Source organism: Prunus mume, linkage group LG4 (genome assembly GCF_029339155.1).
Source record: "Prunus mume cultivar Tortuosa linkage group LG4, ASM2933915v1, whole genome shotgun sequence".
Classification (NCBI taxonomy): domain Eukaryota; kingdom Viridiplantae; phylum Streptophyta; class Magnoliopsida; order Rosales; family Rosaceae; genus Prunus; species Prunus mume.
The window spans coordinates 21,651,010-21,672,382 of NC_142701.1; the positions used below are offsets into that span (position 1 = coordinate 21,651,010).

The window sequence follows — 21,373 nt, forward strand, 5'->3', positions numbered from 1 at the left end:
ATTTTTATCGTGAATAAATCCTCCCCTTTTATTCCGCATTCATCAAAAAGAAAGGAAAGAAAGCAAATTCCATGTGACAAATCGGCCACACAATTCAGGCAATGATTAACCTATTAACGTCTGAGTTTACAGTTCATCTCCCAGTTGGAAAAAAGTTACGAAATGGTTGCGAGACCTTCAAAACCCTATTGACAAATAGTGCAAGGTAGATTGCTAGATTGTAGATGTGCAGGTTGGGATGGAATCTTATATTTATATTATATTGTATAGGGCTTCTGTTTCATGAACGTCAGTGTCAGAGTACCTAAGATGTAAACAGAGAGAGAGAGGTCTAAGGTCTAATCCCATCTCATACTAGTGCTCGTACCATATGCGAGATCCGCATAGCCGATCACACCACAGAAAACGACGGCGTACTTTTCCTACATTTTCATCGAAAAGTCAACCTGTAAATTTCTCCCATTCATCACCATTTTCATTGGCTAATCACATCAGTCAAACAGTAAAACTAAAATAAATAAAAACCTTAATATATCACATGAAATACCCCAATAAACCAAATAAAATTTATAAAGATTTGGAAATCACAAATATTAAAATATGAATTTTAAATTAAAAAACACACGCACACAAAACCTTCTTTTGGGATGAGTCTGGACTTTGCGGCCCAAAGCCAGGTCTTGAGTCCATGAGATGGGCTTCCTTGAGGTGATCCACAATGAACAAGCTTTTCCTTTCAGCCAACCACAAAAGCAACTGCAAGAGCAAACTTTATGATCTTCTTCTAAGCTGAGTTGAAGTTTCAGATGATAGATTCAAGAAATGTTAACTTCATTGAAGATAAAAACTTCCAAGTCACAAGAACCAGATTAGTTTGGAAACCCACAATTAAACATACGGATTAAGAGTAATATATGAGAATAGGACCCTCAAAGCTATCACACAATACAGAGTAGGAGCCAAGAATTGAGGGCTTTTCCACTCCAATGCCTTGTAAAACTATTTTAGAACCAAAAAAGTTCAATTAGCAAAAGGGCATAATGTTTTAGCCTTGGTATTTGGATTGAACAACACCAAAATGTTCTTTTACCAATCTAAAAACTAACCAAATTACAAAAGAAAAACCCCAAAGTTTATAACATATCAAAGTAATTAGTAAGGCAAAACAATTGTTGTAGTTGTATTGGTAGATCTAGGAGCTGCAATTCATGTCTGGTTTGTTTATACATGCAGTTTTTATGCTGAAATTTCGCTGGCTTTTATGGGTATTTGTATTTGCCCTTGTAACTGATGATCTTTGTGTTTAATTTATGAATACAATTATTATTTTTTCTATATAAAAAAATTGTTAGTTAATCTAAAAGTTTAATTCCTTACTAATTAACCATCAAATAACCCCCACAATCAAACAACAAATGTGAATTTATCATACTCTTTCATGGTTTCAGAATTATTAAACTATAATATCAGTTAGGTGCAAAGAAGTACAAAGGATATTATATGCAGAACAATAATTTTGCAAAAATGCCTATCTCATTGTCATTTCATATAGTTAAGGTAATCCCTCCCGATCATAATCTCAACCACCACCCAATATTTTCACTTCATTTTAGTACGTGGGCCATAGCCCCACACAAAAGAAGGTCTGTGGGCCTTAGCTCTATTAAACTATAGTTTTCTTTTTTGAGAATTTTATAATAATATTTAGGAAGGAATGAGTTGGTGTTTAATGATAACAAATGTCACCACCAAGCACAATGTTCAGCGTTACATTCCAATGCAATTAAACTATAAATTTTTTGCTACTCATTAATGAATTTAACCCACGCGGATTAGAATAGGGCGCGGACATCTTTGGATACCATCACTTGTTGCTTGTACATTGATCTTCTTGTGATCTGAACATTTAGCATTCGCTAACGGGTCTAGTTTGGTGAAAAAGTCATTGATTTGCAGATTATTAGTCTCAAATTTGAATCCTCGTGACGTTATATGTGAGAAAATTCCCTATTTCAATATTGCTTATAAAAAATAAAAAATAATAAGAATAAATTATGTTTTTGTCCACATTTAAAGCAAAGTCTTCTTTTACTTAATCGCCCATTGCTTCTCTCTCTGCCTGCCCTAGTCTCTTTCAGGTTGCCCACTTTCTGATGATCTCATCTCTCCCATTACCAAAAGTCATTACTTGAGACTCAATACTTGAGCTTTCTCTTGTTTCTGAATCTTCTCTGGGTCCTCTCCACCTGAGTAAGCATTCATACTCTGTTTCCTTTTTATCTGGGCAGTTTCTCTCTCTCTCTCTCTCTCTCTCTCTCTCTGCCAAACTTCCTTGATTGACGCTTATCAAACTTACACTTTCAAGTGGTTTGCTTTTGTTGCTTTCAATTCAATTTTGGTAAGTTAGATCTGGGTTTGGTTGGAGTTTGAAAGACGCTTTCCATTCATGGCCCTCTGAAAACTGAAATTTAACTCCTTTGCATTTAAATTCATCTTGACGTTTCATAACTCTGATTATTACTTGATAGATACCTCTCACTCCTTCACCTGGTCTCGTTCCTTTGCAGCCAACGCATCTGTGTAAGCGTTCTTATTGTTTCTGTAAATAAATCATACATTTTTCACTTGCCTTGTTCGCCATCGTAGCTCCTGAATGCTAAAGTTATGAACTTGATTCTGTTTTGCTTGACACCCATGTTTTGTGCTGAAAACTATCAACTCTCAGCTTAGATGTTATTTATATACTTGTTAAGAAGGCGTTTCTGGTTTGGTCATTAACCTCCTTGCTACTTAAGCTCTGTAGTCTTTAGAAGATTGGTGGGTTTTGCTTTGATTCAGTTTCTGAGCTGATACAGTGGGTTTAGGTTTCTAAACCGAAATATTTGTTGGAATAAGGAACCAGTAAATGAGTATGAGGAAGTATATGAATCCCCACTCAGCAAGGGTCTTTGGTGATAGGGTTTGGGTTATTCCATTCTTTGCTAGCTTGATCATATTCATTACCCTCTTTTTCTCGGGCATTTCTGGGCTGTTTACCTCCCCACATGGTGGAGAGCAGTTGCCATTTGACATTATTTCCTTCTCAAAATCGGATGACTCAAATGAGTATTTTGTTGAATCTGATTTGAAAAGATCATTGGAAACCTATGGGCGTTCTGAAATTGGGGCACCTAGATTAGCATATCTTATATCAGGTACAAAGGGTGATAGCCATAGGATGATGAGGACTTTAAGCGCGGTATATCATCCAAGAAATCAATATATCCTACATTTGGATCTTGAGGCTCCGCCTCGTGAAAGGTTGGAATTGGCAAGTTCAGTGAAGGCTGATCCTACTTTTAGTGAAGTGGAGAATGTGCGTGTTATGGCTCAATCCAATTTGGTGACGTATAAGGGCCCTACCATGATTGCTTGTACCTTACAAGCCATTTCCATTCTGTTAAAGGAGAGCTCAGAGTGGGACTGGTTTATAAACCTCAGTGCGTCAGATTATCCTCTCATGACACAAGATGGTTAGTACCAGCCTTCCCTCATTGCTCATTGTTACTTTCATTGATATCATGGATGCTGTAATCATTACTACTATGCTTGTATGAATATTTGCTGCCCTTGATTTTTTAAAGAGAGATTTGATACATATTTTGCATATTGGATAAGGGTTGTGGTAACAATGCTATTGCTTGTGATTGAGCTTCTTTTCTCCCAAATGGCCTGCCAAAATGTTGCTTGTCATGTTCGTCGTTTTAAGGACTTTGTGACAATTGCAAGGGCATTTTTTTGCAGCATGAATTTGTGTATTGTCCACTATGTTATTTCTAATTATGATGGATTTTCATCCATTTTAGTGTGGTAGCGGAGAATGTTTTGCTGATTCAATGTATACTTTTATCCCTTGCCATGTCGTAATTGATAATAATAATAATAATAATAATTTTTTGTTGAATTTGTTTGCTTATGAACTTGGATAGTGAAAAGTACCTCATAAAGTGTTTCTGATGACATGCCCGCCAATATAGCCCTAAATTTTGCCTGCTAATATTCAATGTTGTGCTAATACCTGATGATTTGACACTTTATTCGAATATGTGATGAAGCCTGTCCTCGTTGACTAATGACATGCTATCTGCACACTGCTGTTCCTTTGTATGAAATAGTCTATCAAAGGTGTACCAGAATCCTATAAGTAACGAGGCATTTATAAAAGGGGTACAGTAGTTTTCAAAATATATTGCTTTGGAACATTGAGCTAGTGATGCCTGTCTATGTTTCGGCTTTCATTTATGGGCATTTGTTTGGTCCTAGGAGTGACAACTGCTCTATCCTGTTGATTTACCCTAAAGTCTCATGACATTGTTATTTATGCTACTAGCAGAACCATATTTGTATTAAACTGTCTGCCTGTTTGATATAATCTAAATGTATGTCATGTGAGGAATATCAGTCTCATGTTACCTGATCTGTTTCCTAATTGTGCAGATTTGCTTCATGCTTTCTCCAATCTGTCTAGAAACCTCAACTTTATTGAACTTATGCAGATTACTGGATGGAAACTGTAAGTGAAATGTATTGAGCCCAATAAGAAACTGTTCTATCTTTGTATTTTATTATCATGATTATGCTATAATCTCTTGTTTTGCAGGAATCAAAGAGCAAAACCAATCATAATTGATCCAGGCCTGTACTTATCAAAAAAATCTGACCTTGCATGGACCACTCAGCGCCGATCACTTCCTACATCATTCAAGTTGTTTACAGGTAATTAAATTTGGTAATTTCTATCCCTGTTTCCTGGAAATGTTTTATTGCACCTTTGCTTGTTGAATGGTTATAAAAATTTACATAGCAGAAACATATTGAAAAATGTTGAAATGCGTTTCTTTTCTTTTAGTTTGACGTGTGTTGTTCATGCAAATCAAAATGTATGCATATTGGGTAATTCAACTCTGAAACAATCTAGAAGGATCAGCTAAAATGATTTATTTTGCATATAGATACACCCTTTAGGGTCACCTACGAATTTGCTTTCAACGATCCAAACCATCAATTTTTGAAGTCCACATTCATAGATCATCCTTGCAAAAAGGATAATGGTAACCGAAACCGTTTCGACATCCAATTGTGTCCTTCGAAATCAATGAACACAATGCTTCAAAAAAGTACTAAAATTTCAATAACTCAATTGAGTGGTCAAATGATATTGGATTCCAATGATTTTTTGTAGAGATGATCTTTGAATGATTATCTAAAAAATAGACGGGTTAGATTAGTGAAATACAATGCGGAGTGAGCCCTACAAGGGTGTCCCTCAAATAAGCCCTCAATGGAAGCTATGTCTTGTGTCCAGCTGAACTACTCCCTCAACCCCAAGAGAGGGAAAAATAGAATGAAGATAGACAAAGTTATATGTTAAAAAACCGTTTCTTCTGCAAAATGACATTAGCTTTACTGATTAAATATAGTAATTTATGACTTTGATTTTTCGTTTTGCGATTAGCAATAAACCTCTCTCTAAATTAGTTTGAACACTAGTTTTTCATTTTTCCTTGTGTGCAGGTTCAGCTTGGGTAATGCTATCGCGATCGTTTCTTGAATATTGTATATGGGGCTGGGATAACCTACCACGTACCATCCTTATGTATTACACCAATTTTGTTTCTTCTCCAGAAGGCTATTTTCATACTGTTATTTGCAACAACGAGGAATTTCGCCACACTGCAGTAAGCCATGATCTCCATTACATTGCTTGGGATAGCCCTCCGAAGCAGCACCCCATCTCGTTGTCTATGAAGGACTTTGACAAAATGGTAAAGAGCAATGCTCCATTTGCTCGAAAATTTGCAAGGGATGACCCTGTCTTGGACAAAATTGATAAAGAACTTCTCGGTCGAAAAAGCCGGTTTGCGCCTGGGGCTTGGTGTATAGGCAACCCAGAAGGTGGGGCTGACCCATGCTCAGTGCGCGGTAATGATTCAGCGTTTAGGCCAGGTCCTGGTGCTGTGAGGTTCCAAGAGCTGCTTCAGACACTGTTGTCTGAAGATTTCCAGAAAAAGCAATGTACATGACAGAGCAGAAGTAAGAGTTGGAAAACCCAAGTGTACATTAATGTATCCATAGATTACAAGGCTGATGTAAAATGACAGTGAGTTTTGTTTTAGATATATTAATAGAATATGCAAGCATGCAACTTCCATTTGGCATAATGGTTCTTCATCCCTTAGTTTGTTCTCTTGGATCACATTGTCCAAACAAGTTCTTCTGATTAGTTTCTGTCTTCAGATGTTAGTTTCATATACTTTTCAATAATCATATCTGGTGAGTGATCAGTGAAGTAACCCTTCTCCACATCCAGCCCTTCTTGAGCCGCTAGCATCTCAACATGGTTCTGAACTCTGTCCCCTCCAATCTGGTTGGGCTCTAGGAGCATGCAAGCTATCTCTGTGGAGTCCTCACCATGAACAAGGCCCAGTGTTTGCACGGTTGGGAGTCCGCCCCCTCGGGCACTCACCATCCGTGCAATCCGTCGAGTGGCTGCGACATCTGTGGACAATATGGGTATGTTGTACAAGGCAACCCATGGACGTGCCCCGATCATCGAGATGCCTCTGGCGGGGCATATACTAGTTGGCCCTTCATCAGGCTTTTCATGGAGGATTTCTGGCATTGTCCATCCTGCCCATTGGCTGCCCATGAAATTGGGTCTGTAGTAGCCAAGCTCACGCCTGATGGTGTCAAGGGCCTTGCCTGTAGGGTGTGCTGCAGCATACAGATATACTGGCACTGCAATCAGTATGAAAGAAAGCTTATTAGTCAATAAATCATGAAGGGTTACATTTCCTTGACTTAAAGAGTTATTTTAATAGCTTAGGATAGGACCAACCTTGGAACCTATTGCCAATGTCCACTGCCACTGCCTTGGCAAGCCAAGCAGCTTCATCCAGAGATGCCCTAGCCAACGGGTGGAAGACAATGTCGTCGACAACCCCTAACCGAGGGTGAGCCCCGGAGTGCTGCTCAAGGTTAATGGCTCCAAAGGCTGCCTCAGCCATGGCCATTACAGTTTGCTGCAAGGGGCTATATATGGCACTTCCTGTGCTATCATGCATAACATAGGACACAATAGTGTACCTGACCCTATTGTAAGCTCGGTCCTCAAACTTGTTAACAATGACAGACTCTGGATCGAGCCTGGCAGCACGTTCAATGGCGTCCAGAGCAGCGTGGTTGCGCGATTCAGATATGTAAAGCTTACAGCAGAGTAGCATGGACTGGTCTATGGTTTTCTTCTTCTTGTCCTGGTGTCAAAAACGACATCATCTTTATCAAAGTGTTCGAGTGAGACAATAAGAGGATAATGTACATAAAATTTACTTCATATATGTCGCCGGTTAGAATGGCAGGAAACATTTACAACTAATAGAACTAAAAACCCACCACAGAGATCCAGTGGGCTTTTTGCCATAATCACACTTTAATTATGCAGATCGTCTTCACGTGAATCACAACATATGTCATGAAGCTTCCACTTAGCCAACTGACGAATGTATGGCCAGTATTTTTGTTATTTATTCATTGTCATTATTAGTCTGTCTTCTTGTGGATCCTTTTTTTCTTTCCTCTCTCTCTCTCTCTCTCTCTCTCTCCCCCTCCCTCCCTCTCCGTAGCCCCAAAAACCAGAATCCAAATGCATGATGAACATTTCTAAGAAATCTTAATTTGTTTGATGAACATTATACATAGAGTAAAGTAAGCTACTAAGTTATACTTGAAAAGAAGCTGCTGCATTATTGAAGAATGGGTTGGTTTCAATTAATTCATAAATCACACATATAATCGCCACAAACTTGACGAATGATTCTGCAGTTGAACTAGCAACTAGGCATGAGAAAAATAAACACAAGAAGAACTATATGAGAAACTAAGGAGACTAGATGATTTATTCTTCTGCCAAAACAGAGAAGAAGAAGATGATGAAAAAAAAAGAAAAAGGAAAAAGAAAACTACAGAAGATGAGATGATCAATCTTTCAATTTCAATAGCTTTAACAAGTCCGTACCTTGCAAGCTGGGCTATTATCCATTTCTTCTCTCCAATGTTTAATCTTTGCAGCTAAAGTTAGTGTCTTTTTCACGAGACCTGACAGACAGGGAAGACGCATATATAAGAACAATGCTGTGACTCAGGATTGAGGCAGCATCGGTGTAAGCATGTGCCCCCACAATTCGACAAGTCCATGCTCGATAATAATAATAATAATAAATGAAAATGACCAAACCCTTTTGAAAGCATAAACCATATGGTGAATGTGATGTATTTTTTTAATCACCACCGTCCGTATGAATATCCATTAAAATAACACCACATGATAAATTATCTCTCTCTTGGCACTCTTGCACAACACCCAAGTTACACGCAAGAAAGCCATGTGTAATTGGGAAGAAAGCATCCCAAATATTGTACTTATCTAACGTATGAGCATCTTTTGTTGAAAGAAGTATAACGTGAGAAGAAAAACTTGTGTGAAATGAGGATACTGACCAATCATGTTATGTCTAGCGAAAAAAGTATCATGTGTGACATATTGTAATTGACCGAAATAGAAAAACAGTGTTATTCTTATTCTACACAAGTATTTCTCGTAAAGTAAGAGTTCAACGGAGGCTACTTTTTTCCTCTTTCCATGGCTGTTTCCTTTGAAGTAAGAGTTATTCAAACAATAAGCAGACTGTGTTAGCATTACAAATTGCAATCTTGGTAAGTTTTGCTTTTTGGATAAGTTTGCTTACAAAAGATATTTAATGTTAAGATGAAATTGGAGCCCTAAACCCAACACGCAATGCCATGAATATAAGCTGCAGAATCAAATTTCCCCTTGATTGTGGGAAACAATATGACCGGATGACAGACATGTCATTTTTATCTATGAACCCTTTTTGCACAAAGCCAGACCTTTTGCCACATAATTTGCTGCTCCAAAACTCTTATCAACCAAACCAACAATTCTGTCACAAAATTTCAACTATCATTTAGAAGGTTTATCATGTACAGTCTATCTGCCAATAGAGTTTAGTTTAGTGAAAAATGACTTTGATTTACAAACCAAATGTCTCATGTTTGAATCCCCACGACATCATAGTTGTATGCGTGTGAGAAATCCTCCTCCCCTATAATTCAAACTATCGCTTGTCTATCTAATAGATGAAAAGGATTTATGCAGCCAATCTAATATTATTAGTGTGGATAAGAATTTGCCATGCTTTGTCGGGTGAGGTACTACTACTACTAGGCAGTAAGCACCAAATAGACTTCCATAATTATACTAAAAAAATACATGATTAAGAACAACAAACAGATAGAATTCAAATAATAAATTCCAAAAACAACGCCAAAGCTTCAAGTTAATTAAAAATTGGGAAAGAAACTAATGTTTGGACAGTGAGTTGACAACGACAGATGGAGAAGCTTCAACCAGACGAGTTATGAAGTCTCATCACGGGTGCATTGGCCTTATCATATTGAAAGAAAACTCTTTTGATTTTATTCATCAAAGCTTGTCTCAGATAGTTTGTGCGATCCAACACATGCTGAAAGAGAGGCCTTAAATCTCGTTTGACTAGTATGAGCAACAGCTGTTTCTAGCCTCATTTAAAAAAAACACACAGCTGTTTCTAGCTAAAACTAAATAAATTTGTTCTTCTGCAAGACATTCCTAATATTGCAAAAAAAAACATTTCTTTTAACGAGAATAACACTGTTTTCTTATCTCATGTCAATAACACAATGACACTTGGAAAAGTTATCCCATGTGTCATTACATTATTGGACGGGATGTATCCCCGTTGCATGAGAGTGTTTCTCCTAATAATGGGGTTATTATTATTATTATTATTATTTTAATAGCAATTTCATTGGGATTATTACGACTAAAAATTTACACAAATCAAAGCCTCAGCGATTTTCAAATATAATGCCAATAGAACCATCCAAATTTCATACATTGGACAATTCAAGAATCAGTAGCCTCACAAGGATACATGAAAGAACAAGTTCACATACAGCAACCTGACTGCAAGTAACTTTCAATTAATTTTTCTTGAGAAAAATCAGTGAAGTAGCCCTTCCCCACTCTTATCCCCTCTTCCTCTGAAAGCCTCTCAACTTCAAGCTGAACCCTATCTCCTCCCACTTTCTCCGGTTCCAACAAATTGCAAGCTACCTCAATGACAGATTCACCGTGTGCAAGTGCCATGGCTTGGACTGAAGGAAGTCCACCTCCTCTGCCACTCACTCGTTTTGCAATTCTACGAACAGCAGCAATATCAGTAGAAAAAACTGGGACGTTATAGTTATCAACCCACTGGGTTGCTCCAATCACAATGACACCTTTTCCCCGAGTCACTTGAGGGGGTCCCTTGTCCGGCTTCAGCGCCAAGTATTCTGATTTTGGGCCCCCAACCCACTGTTCTCCACTAGAAGTTGGCTTGAAATAACCCAGCTCTCTTCTGATTGAATCAAGTGTCCTCCCCTCTTCATGGGCAGCTCCATAGAGAAAAGTAGGAACTGCAGGCTACATTTGAGATTATCAGCAATCCATGTAGAATATAAACTGATTTCCATCCATATAATTTGAATTTGAATTTGAATTTGAATTTGACTGTTGCTAATAATCACATAGCTTAACATAGCCAGATGATTTCTACTTTCCAGTTAATCATCTTTAAAAGCATATTTGCTCATCATTCTACTACTATCGACAATATAATGTGGTCTCACAGTCAAGGGAGCAAACCTTGGAGATTAGAGCCAACATCTGCTCCCAAAGAGTTTGCAACCCCAGCCACTTGGTCCAAAGAAGCACCAAGCAGGGGGTGAAAGCATATATGATCCACAACTCCGAGCCGGGGATGACTTCCACAATGCATCTCAAAGTCGATGGTTTCGAAAGCAGCCTTAACCATGGCAAGCACTGCCATCCTCAAGGGACAAGGATCCTCAGATGGCTTTGGAGCCAACTTGGAGACAAGAGTGTAACCAACTCTGTTGTAAGTCTCATCTTCAAACTTATTGACAATGGGTGCTTCTGAGAAAAGCTTAGCAGCTCGCTCGATGCCCTCCAGCGCAGCCCTGTTTCTGCTTTCAGAAATGTACACCTTGCAGCAACCAAGCATCGACTTCAACATTTTCTCTCCTCCCTGCTCGTCAGTAGCTGCAGAAAAACCCCACCGATTACCACAATGAACAGACACCATCCAAAAACAGTGTGGCCATAGTTTCTCTCGGACCACAAAATCCTCTAACCTTAGCCACTACTTCAGCTAGCTACTAGTGGCTGGTGATAAAAGTATCCGAGCACAACCTAAATTTGCGATGAAGGATGCTTTGCAATAATGTTTATAAATTTGATGCAATGGGAAGTCCAGGGTTATAAAAGCTATATCAAATTGCCAAAGAACCTTGTCTTGCAGTTAATTTACTCAGACTCGACATATAGAAAACAATAGAGTTCATCAGATTACCATGAAGAACAAAACGTTCTTTAGTGTACAATTTTTCAACTAATTAATTACACCATAATCATATCATAATTTCAGCAACACATATTAGGAAACTCTATGAGTAAAGAACAAATCTAAAACTAGAGGAAGATTAGAGAACTAGACCAGGAGGAACACTCACAACCCAGAAAACAATTGACCAACTCACACTCCTCCTTCAACCAAAACATCAACTTGAGACTAACCCATTACAGTAAAACGACAAGAACCCAACTCAATACGACATCTGCTTAGCTTCAGAAGCAGCTCCCGGATACCCCTTATACCCCAATTTCACACCCATTGAAGCACAAACCGCCCTGAACTTCAACCTCAGAGCCTCCATTACATCTTGGACGCTCTCGTCCTCGGGTTCCATAACTGGGTATTTCTCAATCAACTCCTCCATCTGCTTCACACCCTTCTGGACCCGAAGCGAGAACGGGGTCGGGTCGACCCGGATTGCAGAGTTCCACACGTCCACGCAGCCCCGGTAGAAGCCGAGCTCCTCGCCCACCTCAAAGCCGTGCTTGAGGCCCACTTCCTTTGCCTCCTCTTTTCCGGCGACTAGGCCGTCTCCGTAGCCTTCATCGAAGCCTTCCTTATGTAGGTTCTCAACGAGATTCACAGCTGGTTCTAATATGTCTTCCATGGAGCACAACTATGGAGAACAAACAATCCTCAATTTCTCTCAATTTCTTTTAACTTTCAACGTGTAACCCTAAAATCCCAATCTATGGGACCGAAAACAAAGACAAGGCTAATCAAAATTGATGCAAGAGGTACCTGAAATATCTCAGCGCCTTTGGGTTTTTAAAATTGATCGTTTAACAGAGAACAAGTGCTTTGATTTTAAAGTGCAGCTAAAATCATACGCAGCTGCTCCTCCAAACGAAGGTGGCGTGGGCGTGGAGGTGGAGGACGATGTCGTCCCGGGGCTGGGAGTTGCCGTTGAGAGGACAAGGGGAGAGAGATTTTATTTATTTTTTTAAATTAAGTTTTTAAATTAATATTTGTATTATTTATTTTTGAAAGGAATGTATTTCTTAAATAATTTGTGGACTGAATTGTCCCTCCATAACTAACAGAAGTTAAAAGAAATTGACAAAAATTGAGGATTGTGCTTGAAAAATTGACCAAATTGAAACAATAGAGATCAAAATAGTAAAAGTGACAAACTATAAAGGCCAAAAGTGACTTTTTACTAAAGCAAAAATAGGAAAGAGAAAATATATATATCTACCTGATGATCGTGGAAGTCTTCGAGACTGCAAGAGTGCGCTTGTGAATAGTGGTGGTAAGTGGTGGCTATGCATTTGGATCAAAATATCCAGTTTTGGTTTAAATGGGTCAAGTTTGAAGGTAGGCATAGCCTATTAGAGCATATTCACCTCAAAAGGCTAAAGCTAAGGCAATGACTGCTACTATTCACGTGAATTATCACTTAAAATTTCAGATAACATTTTCGTATAAAATTTTCTAATTAAAATTTCATATAAGATTTTTGGTTGCCACGTGTCCATCATTTTTTAGAAAAGATTTTCATATGAGAATCTCAGTTGCCACGTGTCTTATTCCAGATAAAATTTTCGGATATTCATTAAAAAAAATTATAATATCATATTTCAAATAAGATTTGGTGTGGAAAGTGAATAATGTAAGTGGAAAGTAAAAAATATTGGAAGGAGAAGAGTTTGAATGAAGATTTGGTGTGGAAAGTGAATAAAATTGTTAGGTATTTATAGGAAAAAAAATCAAGAATTTTTTGTTATTTTGTTTTTAAAAAAAATTCATCGAGCAGAAGTCAAATTTTTTACGTTGGCGTGTGAAACTCACATGACAATGGTAATTTTTTTTTGGATTTGTCCTCACTGATGTCAGCGCCTTCGGGTTGAAGTCCAGGCAAGATCTGCTCTTAGGCTTGCCCGGGTTGGTGGGACCCAAAGCTTGCCCGGGCTCTCTTTCCTGCACTGGAGGTCCAAACCCCGCTGGGGAGGCCTCTTGCCCTGGCAAATTGGGCTGCGGTGGAGGTGCCTTAGAGTCCCTGTTACTTCTGCCGCCGCAAGGCTTACAGCCCAATTCATAAAATACAGTCTTCTACCTTTTTGTTTTTTGGTTAGAAATATGGGCTTTTAAGTTGGGACTTCCTTACCACAAATCTGGGATGGATGTAATTGATTTTTATTTTAAAAATTAATACAAGCAAAGCGATAGCCTAAGTGGAGAAATGAGGGACAATATGGGAAATTGAGGGACTAAAAAGCCCAAGTAAAATCTCACACCCCATGAAAAAATGAGGGACATTGTTGTAATTTTGAAAGAGAACATGGGAATGCTCAAAGAAAGAAAGAAAGAAATAAATATGTGAAAAGGTAAAGAGGAGTTTCTAGAATCAGTGCTGTGGACACAGTTCCCATGCTTACTCACACTTGACTTCATCCTTGTTAACTCCGCCCTTTGTGAGTTCTTTCTTGTGAGAGAGAACGAGAGAGTAGTTGCGGGGTCCTTTTTGCGTGACAAGCAACATGCTTATATGAATTAATTAAACTCTAATATTAATCATTATTATTATGACTGACTGAGAGAGAGAGATCACTCAGAGAGACCCATTGAGAGAGAGAGATGGCTAAGGGGAATGGGAATGGAAGCAGCAACAACAGCAGCAGAGGGAGGCCATATGGATTGATGTTGGTGATGGCATTTGGGGCAGCATTGCTTGGGGTGATGGTGCTTCACAAGCTCAGGGAGAGGCGCATCTTCAACCTCCTCCTCAAAGAGAAAGACACCGACCTCATTTCTCTTCACCACCTTTTACAGGTTCTCTCTCTCTCTCTGTCTCTCTCTGTCTATTGAAATCAACCCGCTTTCACTGAACTACAAATCAATCTCTTTCTCTTTGCACGCCACCTACTAATTAAGCAAATGCTGACATGCCTTCATCTCCCCTTTTGAGTTTTTAGTTTTCTCCTTAAAGAAAATCACCCAGAAAATTATGGCTTGCAAACCAGTGCTTGTTTTGAGCTGTTAATTGGTATGTATTCATGTTGCCGTTTCAATCGACATGCAGATCCAGAAGCTCTTTGAAAAGCTCCTGACATATTATATTCTAAAGAGATACACCCGTTTTGACCAAAACACCTTACTTAATTAATCAGTGACCACTTATTTTATTTGGGATTTTCTTAATTTGGGGGTGCCGTTGAATTGGGAGAGAGGGGTGGATGATTAATTATGATTGATTACGAAGCGTATTATTAAACAAGATTAGCATATATGGCTAATGAGATTCTATTTAGTGATATTTTGCTATTTGTTTACCCTCACAGAAGGAGAGATACTACGCCAAAGAGTTGAAAAGGAAGAACGAAGAGATGACAACGAAGCTATACTCCATTAGAACCCAAAAGATGGAGCTTGACAGAAGAGTCTTGGAGTTTAAGTCCACCATTGATTCGCTTAAAGAGGAGCTACAAACCATGGAGGCCGCACTTGAGGAGAAGCAGAGTGAAATCAAAATGCAGAGAGTGAACGTGGAGAATGAGAATCCTCAAGTGATGGAATTATTAGAAATCTTGAAGAAAAAGGAAGCTGAAGTTGAAAATTTGAAACACCATCTTGAATACCCGGTTAAGGTCTCGTCGGTGAGCACTGATGATCCATCAAATCCAGCTGTAACTCTAACCTTGTCTGAAAGTGTGACAGGAAAAGGGAAAACAGAGGTGACTGAGACTACAGAAGAGGCTGATAGATTGCAAGAATCCACCACCGCTAACAAGAACATTGAGAAAGCAAGGCCAATTGAAGGTGGAAGTGGGAATAAATCCATTCGTCCTAGACAGGGTGAGAACACAACAGAAGTAGAAGATCAAATTGGAGAGGGAGAGGGAGAAACTGATAGGAGAGAAATGATGAGCAAACAGTCAGAGAATTTCGTGAACCCTCAAGACAGGAATATCAAACAAGGCGACACCGAAGAGGAGGGCCAAGGAAAGAAAGGTGAGAATTTCAAAGATGGTGAGGAAAGTAATCTGGCAAATGCAGCTGAGGCAATTAGTGAGACTAATGGAAAAGATGATGGAAATATTGAAAACTCTGAACTCAATGAGAGTCAGAAACTTCATGCGACTCCTAAAGGTGGGATGAAGTTGGAAATGCAAGACGACTCTGACAACAGTGGAAGGTCTAGAAGAGTGAGAGGGAAGCATGGCTTTATTAGTGGCAATAGACGTAAGAAATGGAGATTAATTGCTAAGCACAGGAGGTTGGAGAACAGGGGAAATTTTAAAAACAATGGAGTGGGAAGTGTGAGAAGTACAAGATACATCAAAGATGATCAGAATGGGTCTACGGACAGTGGAGACTTAGAGGAAGCAGCTTCAAACAGGAGACTTAAAGGTGATGGCAAACAGAGACTTGAAGTTGGAAAATCAAAAGACCATGAAGCCATCAACATACAACAGAAACTAAACAACAGGGATATCAACAAACCAGAAAATAGTGCTGAACAAACGAAATCTGCGGATACACAGGACTTGCCAGCAGATTTGGAAGTTGCAGATGCAGAAGAACAAGAAAAACATGCAACTGATGATAATCTCTTTGATGAATTATCTGGTTCCAATTTGGAAGAAGATAAAGAAGAGTACAGGGAGGAGGTAGATGAGTCTGAATTTTAGCAGATTTAACAAGTTCTTAAGACTTCAGTTTGGTCAGGAAGTGTTAGATATCTGTTTTTATTGCTAGTTATGTTTGGTTAGCATGTTTAAGCCAGAGTGAAACTGAAATCTGGTGTATTTATTCTACAAACCCGGATTTTAGCAATTAACATCCCTGAATAGCCAAGAGAGTGATTCATTTGGTTTAAGAATTCCCCAGAAAAAGAAACTGCAGACTAGAAAAACAACTTTGCGCTATTAAAGAGTTTCCTATAAAAAAAATTTCCCAGAAATTGAAGAATCGCTTCGATATGAGTTGCAGACTTGATTTTAAAAAAAAGGGCAGATATTACGAAATTGGAGTATACAATGTTCCTTGTGTTTGAGTGGCTTTTCTAATTTACTGAAAATGACTATTTACTTGCTAATAAATTTCTATTGAATCCAACAATAAGATAAGGGTCTGATTGGGGTTAGTTCTCTAGGGCATAATTAACTGCCCTTTAAAGCCATCAAAAGAATTTTGAACTAGGAAGGAGAATGTCATTATTTTATTGACACATGAAAGGTTAATGCATCGAATCACAAAAGTAACTACAAAAAAGACATAATTGGACAGGGCATAAACTCCCAACAAAGCCATTAACCTCGATATTTTTTCAATGTATCAATCTCCATAGACTGATCAAAAATCAGTTGCTGACAAAGAAAATGAAATTTGAAGACATTATATCCAAGCAAACTCGTTATTTCAAAGAAGTTCTGGGAATATCTAAAACTCCAAACCTCAGTGCGATGCTTCCGCCAGTTTCTGAAACAAAACAAGAATTAGTCAGCAAAAGCGAAAAGTACATCACAAAACAACACAATAGTTTACATCGGTGACCCCATACTGGAATGCTAAACTACACTCTCAGCTATGTTTACCTGGTTCAATCAAAATTAGTTTTTTTTTTCTCCCTGATCCTAGAGTTACTAGGATTGTCCAACCAATAAACACAGAAGAAAAGGCACACTGCATTGCGTGCTTCACACAGAAGTACTCTACAAGACCCTGACCCAGCCTAAATTCCCCTAACCTGATCCATAGCTAGCTCTATGTGGGGCATTAGTAGCAATTAGCAAAGCAACACCCTGTAATAATGTGATCCAATTGCCATATGTGAACACCTTGAATATTGCAAACAAGAGTGTCATCTTGCAAATTTTCTTAGAGGTGAACCACTAACTATAGATTACCAAGCCATCTATATCATAACACCAAAAACATACAATATAAAGCAGGGAATGTGACGACGGGACAAAAGGAGAACAACCATTTATTGTAAGAGTATAAAGTGAGAGACGCAACGTGAGTTCTCTAGTTATGTTTTTGGCATCCTACTTATTTTTAAGCATGCACAGATTTAACAAACCTAGATGCTGGAAACAATGTAAAACTACAACATCTCACTAGATTGAGACAGGGAACAGCCATATAAAGGCATATCTGATTGATAACACAAAATTATGACACGCATCCTTCTGCATTGAAAACAGTGCTAATTCAAAAATAAATAAATAAATAATAAAACACAGCAATGTTGCTTTGCACATCTGATGCCTAAGCCCACAACCAACCATAACACATCCTAATACTTATGGGTTAAAGAAATCTGAAGTACCTCTTCCTTCTTGCCTTTGCCTCCAGTGAAGAACTTGTAAGCCCCAAAGATGAGTAGACCCCAGCCAGATAAAGAGACAATTACAAACTGCAAAAGTACAGATTCCAGTCAAGAAAACAACTTCATGTGCCCAGTAATTTCTATTATACCAAAGGTTCAAGAACAAAGCTAAGGAACTTCAACAAGGTAATGTGTAAAACCACTTTTCCATAGCTAACAGCCTCTTGTTAGCACGTCTTTTCAGACGAGAATCATAACTCAGCACCCATAAAAATGTTAACATTGCTTTATCTAACTAATAAAAATGTTAACAAAGTTTGGGGGGGTTCTATGTAGTTGATCCAAATTAAAATGAAGCCAAGTTTCGTAATTTTGACCGAGACAAGCCTCAAATTGGAGGGGAAAAGGTTCAAACCCAAAATAACCGGAATGCATTTTGTGATAACTTGCTGTTTATGCTGCTATTCTACATCTTAAGACATAAAGATTTTTCCTTGACGAATGTCAATTCCAAACAAATGGGTTAAATGAAAACCTAAAAAAGGCATCAAAATCATCACAACCCATTAAAATTCAACAAGAAACTAATTTCATGAAAACGAATACCACGACTATAAATTTATAAAAAAAAAACAATGAAATTTAAGATAGAAGGAAAACGAAGCACAGAGAGAGAGAGAGAGAGAGAGAGAGGGACTGACATGCTCTTCCTTCCATTTGGATGGGCTCAATGGGTCTTGCCAGACGTTAATCCTTGGGGTTCCATGATGATCTGCAAGTTCAAATTTTTTTGTTGAAATAAAATCAGCTCAAACTCTAGATCGGGAATCAAGTAATGGAAAAACACAATATTGAATCTACGGTTTACCAGCAGCGCCGGCAAGGCCACGTCTTTGGATTAGATTCGATGCTTGAGACGAGGTTCTAGCCGAAGAGATTCGACTTGAAGTTGCGAATTGACGAGCTGCGGCCGCCGCTAAAGTAGCCATGGCTTTGCGCTTCAGAGATGAGAGGTAGACGAAGAGGAGAGCGAGACACAGAAAATGGAGGAAATGCTTGCTTATGAGTTATGCGTCATATGAGTACAAGTAGCGCAAAAACGTCGTCGTTTGCGAGAATTACTAACGGAGCGTTGGGTACTTTACTTGGGTTAGTTTCTGAAGTTGAGCCCAAAAGGCTTGTAAGCCCAAAACTGGAGAAATTCTCTGGTCCGGATGAATCACCTCACCCGTCCGGCCGCAGATGCACACAAGGGAGCCCCTGCATTGGGGTCTCATACGCGGAAAGGCTATAATGAGGGCTTAAAGTGAGGAGGTTATTTGAGGAGGTCAAATCTCACCATCAACAAACGTAAAGAAATCATGAGACTTAAATATTTTAAATGTTTTGACGGTCGGATCGGTCTCCTCAAATAACCTCCTCACTTTAACTCCTTATTGTAGAAGCTCCCCTCATACGGCATTACTTCGTTAGTTATGTTGTGGGCCGAACGGATGAGGTGATTTGTTGTCGAATCAAAGAATTACTCTTAAAATTAACCAATTGGGCCCATCCAATGTTCTTGGGAACATATGCAAGACTTGAAAATCTAGTTAAATAATATTTGTTCATAGCGGAGAATGTATCATGCCTAATCGAAAATATTTAGGGACATTTTGGAAAAAGCAAAAGGAGAGAAAAATTTTAAAAGAAGCAAAAATGGACAAAAATACCCATATTTATTTTTAGATTTCCTAAGGAATCCAATACATTTGCATGTCTTTGATTTGAAAGTTGAGTGGTTTTTTTGTCTTTTTTGAAAAAGCTTTGGCTTTTTCCAAAAGTGAAATTTTTTTTATGTCTAAAACCTAAAAAACCTAAATATTTATTTGAATTTCCTTTACACTGATATGAGCCTAGCACACAAAGGAAAGCCACTCATCTACTTGTATATAAATCGTGTTTGTATGAGCTTTTAGGTTTTTGCGTTGCGTTTGAAACAATAGCTTCTCATAATCACAAGTAGTTGTTACTTTGCATTGATTCAAAGTGAACTTCAGCGATACAGTGGAATTATATTTCATACCATGTAAATCTAGTCAAGTAAAAACGTAGAGGGAATACAAATCTGCTTGTCCAATGAACTGGAACTCAAACAACTCAATCAATTTCTTGTTACTCCAGATGGCAATTGCATCTTTTGTTAACTCTTGAAGTGAAGATAAACAGGTAAAAGAAGAATGATAACAACACAAGTGCTAATAACTATGGCAATGCAAGCCCACTTCCTGTTATTCTTCTGATAGTCCTTAGCTACCTCAAGCTGCACATTTCCTCTCCTGACGAATGAATTGGCACGTGCCACATGGCTCTCTATGTCATTCAGCTGCTGCCCTTGTGCATCCACCAGTGCAGCCATGTCTAGGAACACTTGGTGGAGCTCAATGAGGCTCTTCTCCATCTCCTTCACGGCATCATGCCGCTCTTGGATCTCTTGAACAGTGTCCAAAACTTGGCCACGACCCTGCTCCTCAATTGCCTTCTGAAGCAATGTCTCACTCGCTCCACTCGATATCAAATTCTCAATCGTTTCTTCATTGGCCTTCTCGCCTGTTATTGTGAAGTACCTCCTTTGAACTGTCTCTTTGTATTCGGATCCCATTTTGGTTCTGAGGCCTTGAAAGTCATCCATCATGTCCTTGAGCTTCTCTGCTAAGCCATTAAGTACTGAAGTTCTCGTTCGATCAGAAGATGACCCTGCTCCACAGCCGGGAAGTTTTCGCTGATCAGCATTGGAGAGTTCAAGTGTTTCCAGCTTCCCCTTGATGATTTTAACCAGCTTCAATACCTGCTCAACATCAGAATCCATCCTGGCGCTAAGCTCTTTCATGGATTTGGCATCGTGGATGAGTTTGCTCTCCTCATTGGCTTCCTGTAACCGCTTGTAAAGCTGCACTACAGCTCTCATGTCATGTTTGACATTCTCTATCTCCTTAAAGAATCCATCAAGATTGACAGTCTCTTTCCAGGCCTCACCACCTGCCTGCATATCATCAATGCAGACTTGTTGTTCAAGGTCCTTGTATCTTTTGAATGAATCGCTCAAAAACAGATCGTTCATCTTGGCAGCTTATCTTGATAAGCTTTGCTGTTTGGTAGGCAGGAGAAACTTGTTTGAGGTACGGACTGGTGAGAGGGTCATAGCATTTTTCACTTTTCTGAAGACCAACATTATAGGGGAGAGGAATTCATGGTTGCCCATGAACTGCCACATGGCTGCTTCTCCTTCTTGATACACCCTTTGAATTGGGTTTGACTTTGTCATTGATTTTCATCTCAATGATCATGATTGCAAATTCAAACAGTAATCTAAATGAAAGTTGACTTACGTTCCAATAGATCTGGCCTCAAACTGTCAAACATAAGTACGTGTTGACCAAATTGATTAAATAAAAGAAACATGAAGAGCACTAAACATTTGTAGTGTTGCCCCTGTAGATTTGTGGCTTGGCAAGTGAAATACAATAACTTAAAACATGGCATT

General features: G+C 38.7%; 7 protein-coding genes across 11 annotated transcripts; 2 read left to right on the top strand and 5 right to left on the bottom strand.

Moving 5' to 3' along the window:
• The first annotated feature begins 2,098 nt into the window (after window positions 1-2,098).
• Window positions 2,099-6,200, top strand: LOC103329530 (beta-glucuronosyltransferase GlcAT14A). 3 transcript variants are annotated; one of them, XM_089050087.1, is made up of 5 exons: window positions 2,099-2,398; window positions 2,529-3,512; window positions 4,477-4,552; window positions 4,640-4,755; window positions 5,554-6,200. In XM_089050087.1, the coding sequence occupies exons 2-5, from the start codon at window positions 2,906-2,908 to the stop codon at window positions 6,060-6,062; spliced, it is 1,308 nt and encodes a 435-aa protein (XP_088906213.1). In that variant the 5' UTR covers window positions 2,099-2,398; window positions 2,529-2,905; the 3' UTR covers window positions 6,063-6,200. The 3 variants fall into 3 exon arrangements, with proteins under 3 accessions (XP_088906213.1, XP_088906212.1, XP_008230228.2); XM_008232006.2 differs by having other exon boundaries at window positions 2,107-2,250; XM_089050086.1 differs by having other exon boundaries at window positions 2,105-3,512.
• LOC103329531 (formiminotransferase cyclodeaminase-like protein) lies at window positions 6,056-8,213 on the bottom strand. Its single transcript, XM_008232007.3, has 3 exons — window positions 8,054-8,213; window positions 6,878-7,292; window positions 6,056-6,777 (listed from the first exon to the last, which is right to left on the bottom strand). The coding sequence occupies exons 1-3, from the start codon at window positions 8,153-8,155 to the stop codon at window positions 6,260-6,262; spliced, it is 1,035 nt and encodes a 344-aa protein (XP_008230229.2). The 5' UTR covers window positions 8,156-8,213; the 3' UTR covers window positions 6,056-6,259.
• A 1,714-nt stretch (window positions 8,214-9,927) lies between these two features.
• Window positions 9,928-12,859, bottom strand: LOC148918153 (formiminotransferase cyclodeaminase-like protein). Of its 3 annotated transcripts, none has more exons than XM_089051014.1 (3): window positions 12,775-12,859; window positions 10,787-11,203; window positions 9,928-10,557 (listed from the first exon to the last, which is right to left on the bottom strand). In XM_089051014.1, exons 1-3 carry the CDS (start codon window positions 12,845-12,847, stop codon window positions 10,046-10,048), a joined length of 1,002 nt encoding a protein of 333 aa, XP_088907140.1. In that variant the 5' UTR covers window positions 12,848-12,859; the 3' UTR covers window positions 9,928-10,045. The 3 variants fall into 3 exon arrangements, with proteins under 3 accessions (XP_088907140.1, XP_088907141.1, XP_088907142.1); XM_089051015.1 differs by lacking the exon at window positions 12,775-12,859 and adding an exon at window positions 12,318-12,460; XM_089051016.1 differs by lacking the exon at window positions 12,775-12,859 and adding an exon at window positions 11,668-11,722.
• Window positions 11,486-12,183, bottom strand: LOC103329560 (uncharacterized). Its single transcript, XM_089051017.1, has one exon. It carries the CDS (start codon window positions 12,181-12,183, stop codon window positions 11,767-11,769), a length of 417 nt encoding a protein of 138 aa, XP_088907143.1. The 3' UTR covers window positions 11,486-11,766.
• Window positions 12,860-13,905: 1,046 nt separating the features above from the next.
• Window positions 13,906-16,398, top strand: LOC103329529 (uncharacterized). The gene is made up of 2 exons (XM_008232004.3): window positions 13,906-14,348; window positions 14,858-16,398. The coding sequence occupies exons 1-2, from the start codon at window positions 14,154-14,156 to the stop codon at window positions 16,205-16,207; spliced, it is 1,545 nt and encodes a 514-aa protein (XP_008230226.2). The 5' UTR covers window positions 13,906-14,153; the 3' UTR covers window positions 16,208-16,398.
• A 309-nt stretch (window positions 16,399-16,707) lies between these two features.
• LOC103329527 (uncharacterized) lies at window positions 16,708-18,902 on the bottom strand. Its single transcript, XM_008232003.2, has 4 exons — window positions 18,719-18,902; window positions 18,552-18,622; window positions 17,851-17,937; window positions 16,708-16,997 (listed from the first exon to the last, which is right to left on the bottom strand). The coding sequence occupies exons 1-4, from the start codon at window positions 18,837-18,839 to the stop codon at window positions 16,974-16,976; spliced, it is 303 nt and encodes a 100-aa protein (XP_008230225.1). The 5' UTR covers window positions 18,840-18,902; the 3' UTR covers window positions 16,708-16,973.
• A 1,000-nt stretch (window positions 18,903-19,902) lies between these two features.
• On the bottom strand, window positions 19,903-21,350 carry LOC103329559 (syntaxin-124). Its single transcript, XM_008232048.2, has one exon. The coding sequence runs from the start codon at window positions 20,948-20,950 to the stop codon at window positions 20,033-20,035; it is 918 nt and encodes a 305-aa protein (XP_008230270.2). The 5' UTR covers window positions 20,951-21,350; the 3' UTR covers window positions 19,903-20,032.
• Window positions 21,351-21,373: the final 23 nt, after the last annotated feature.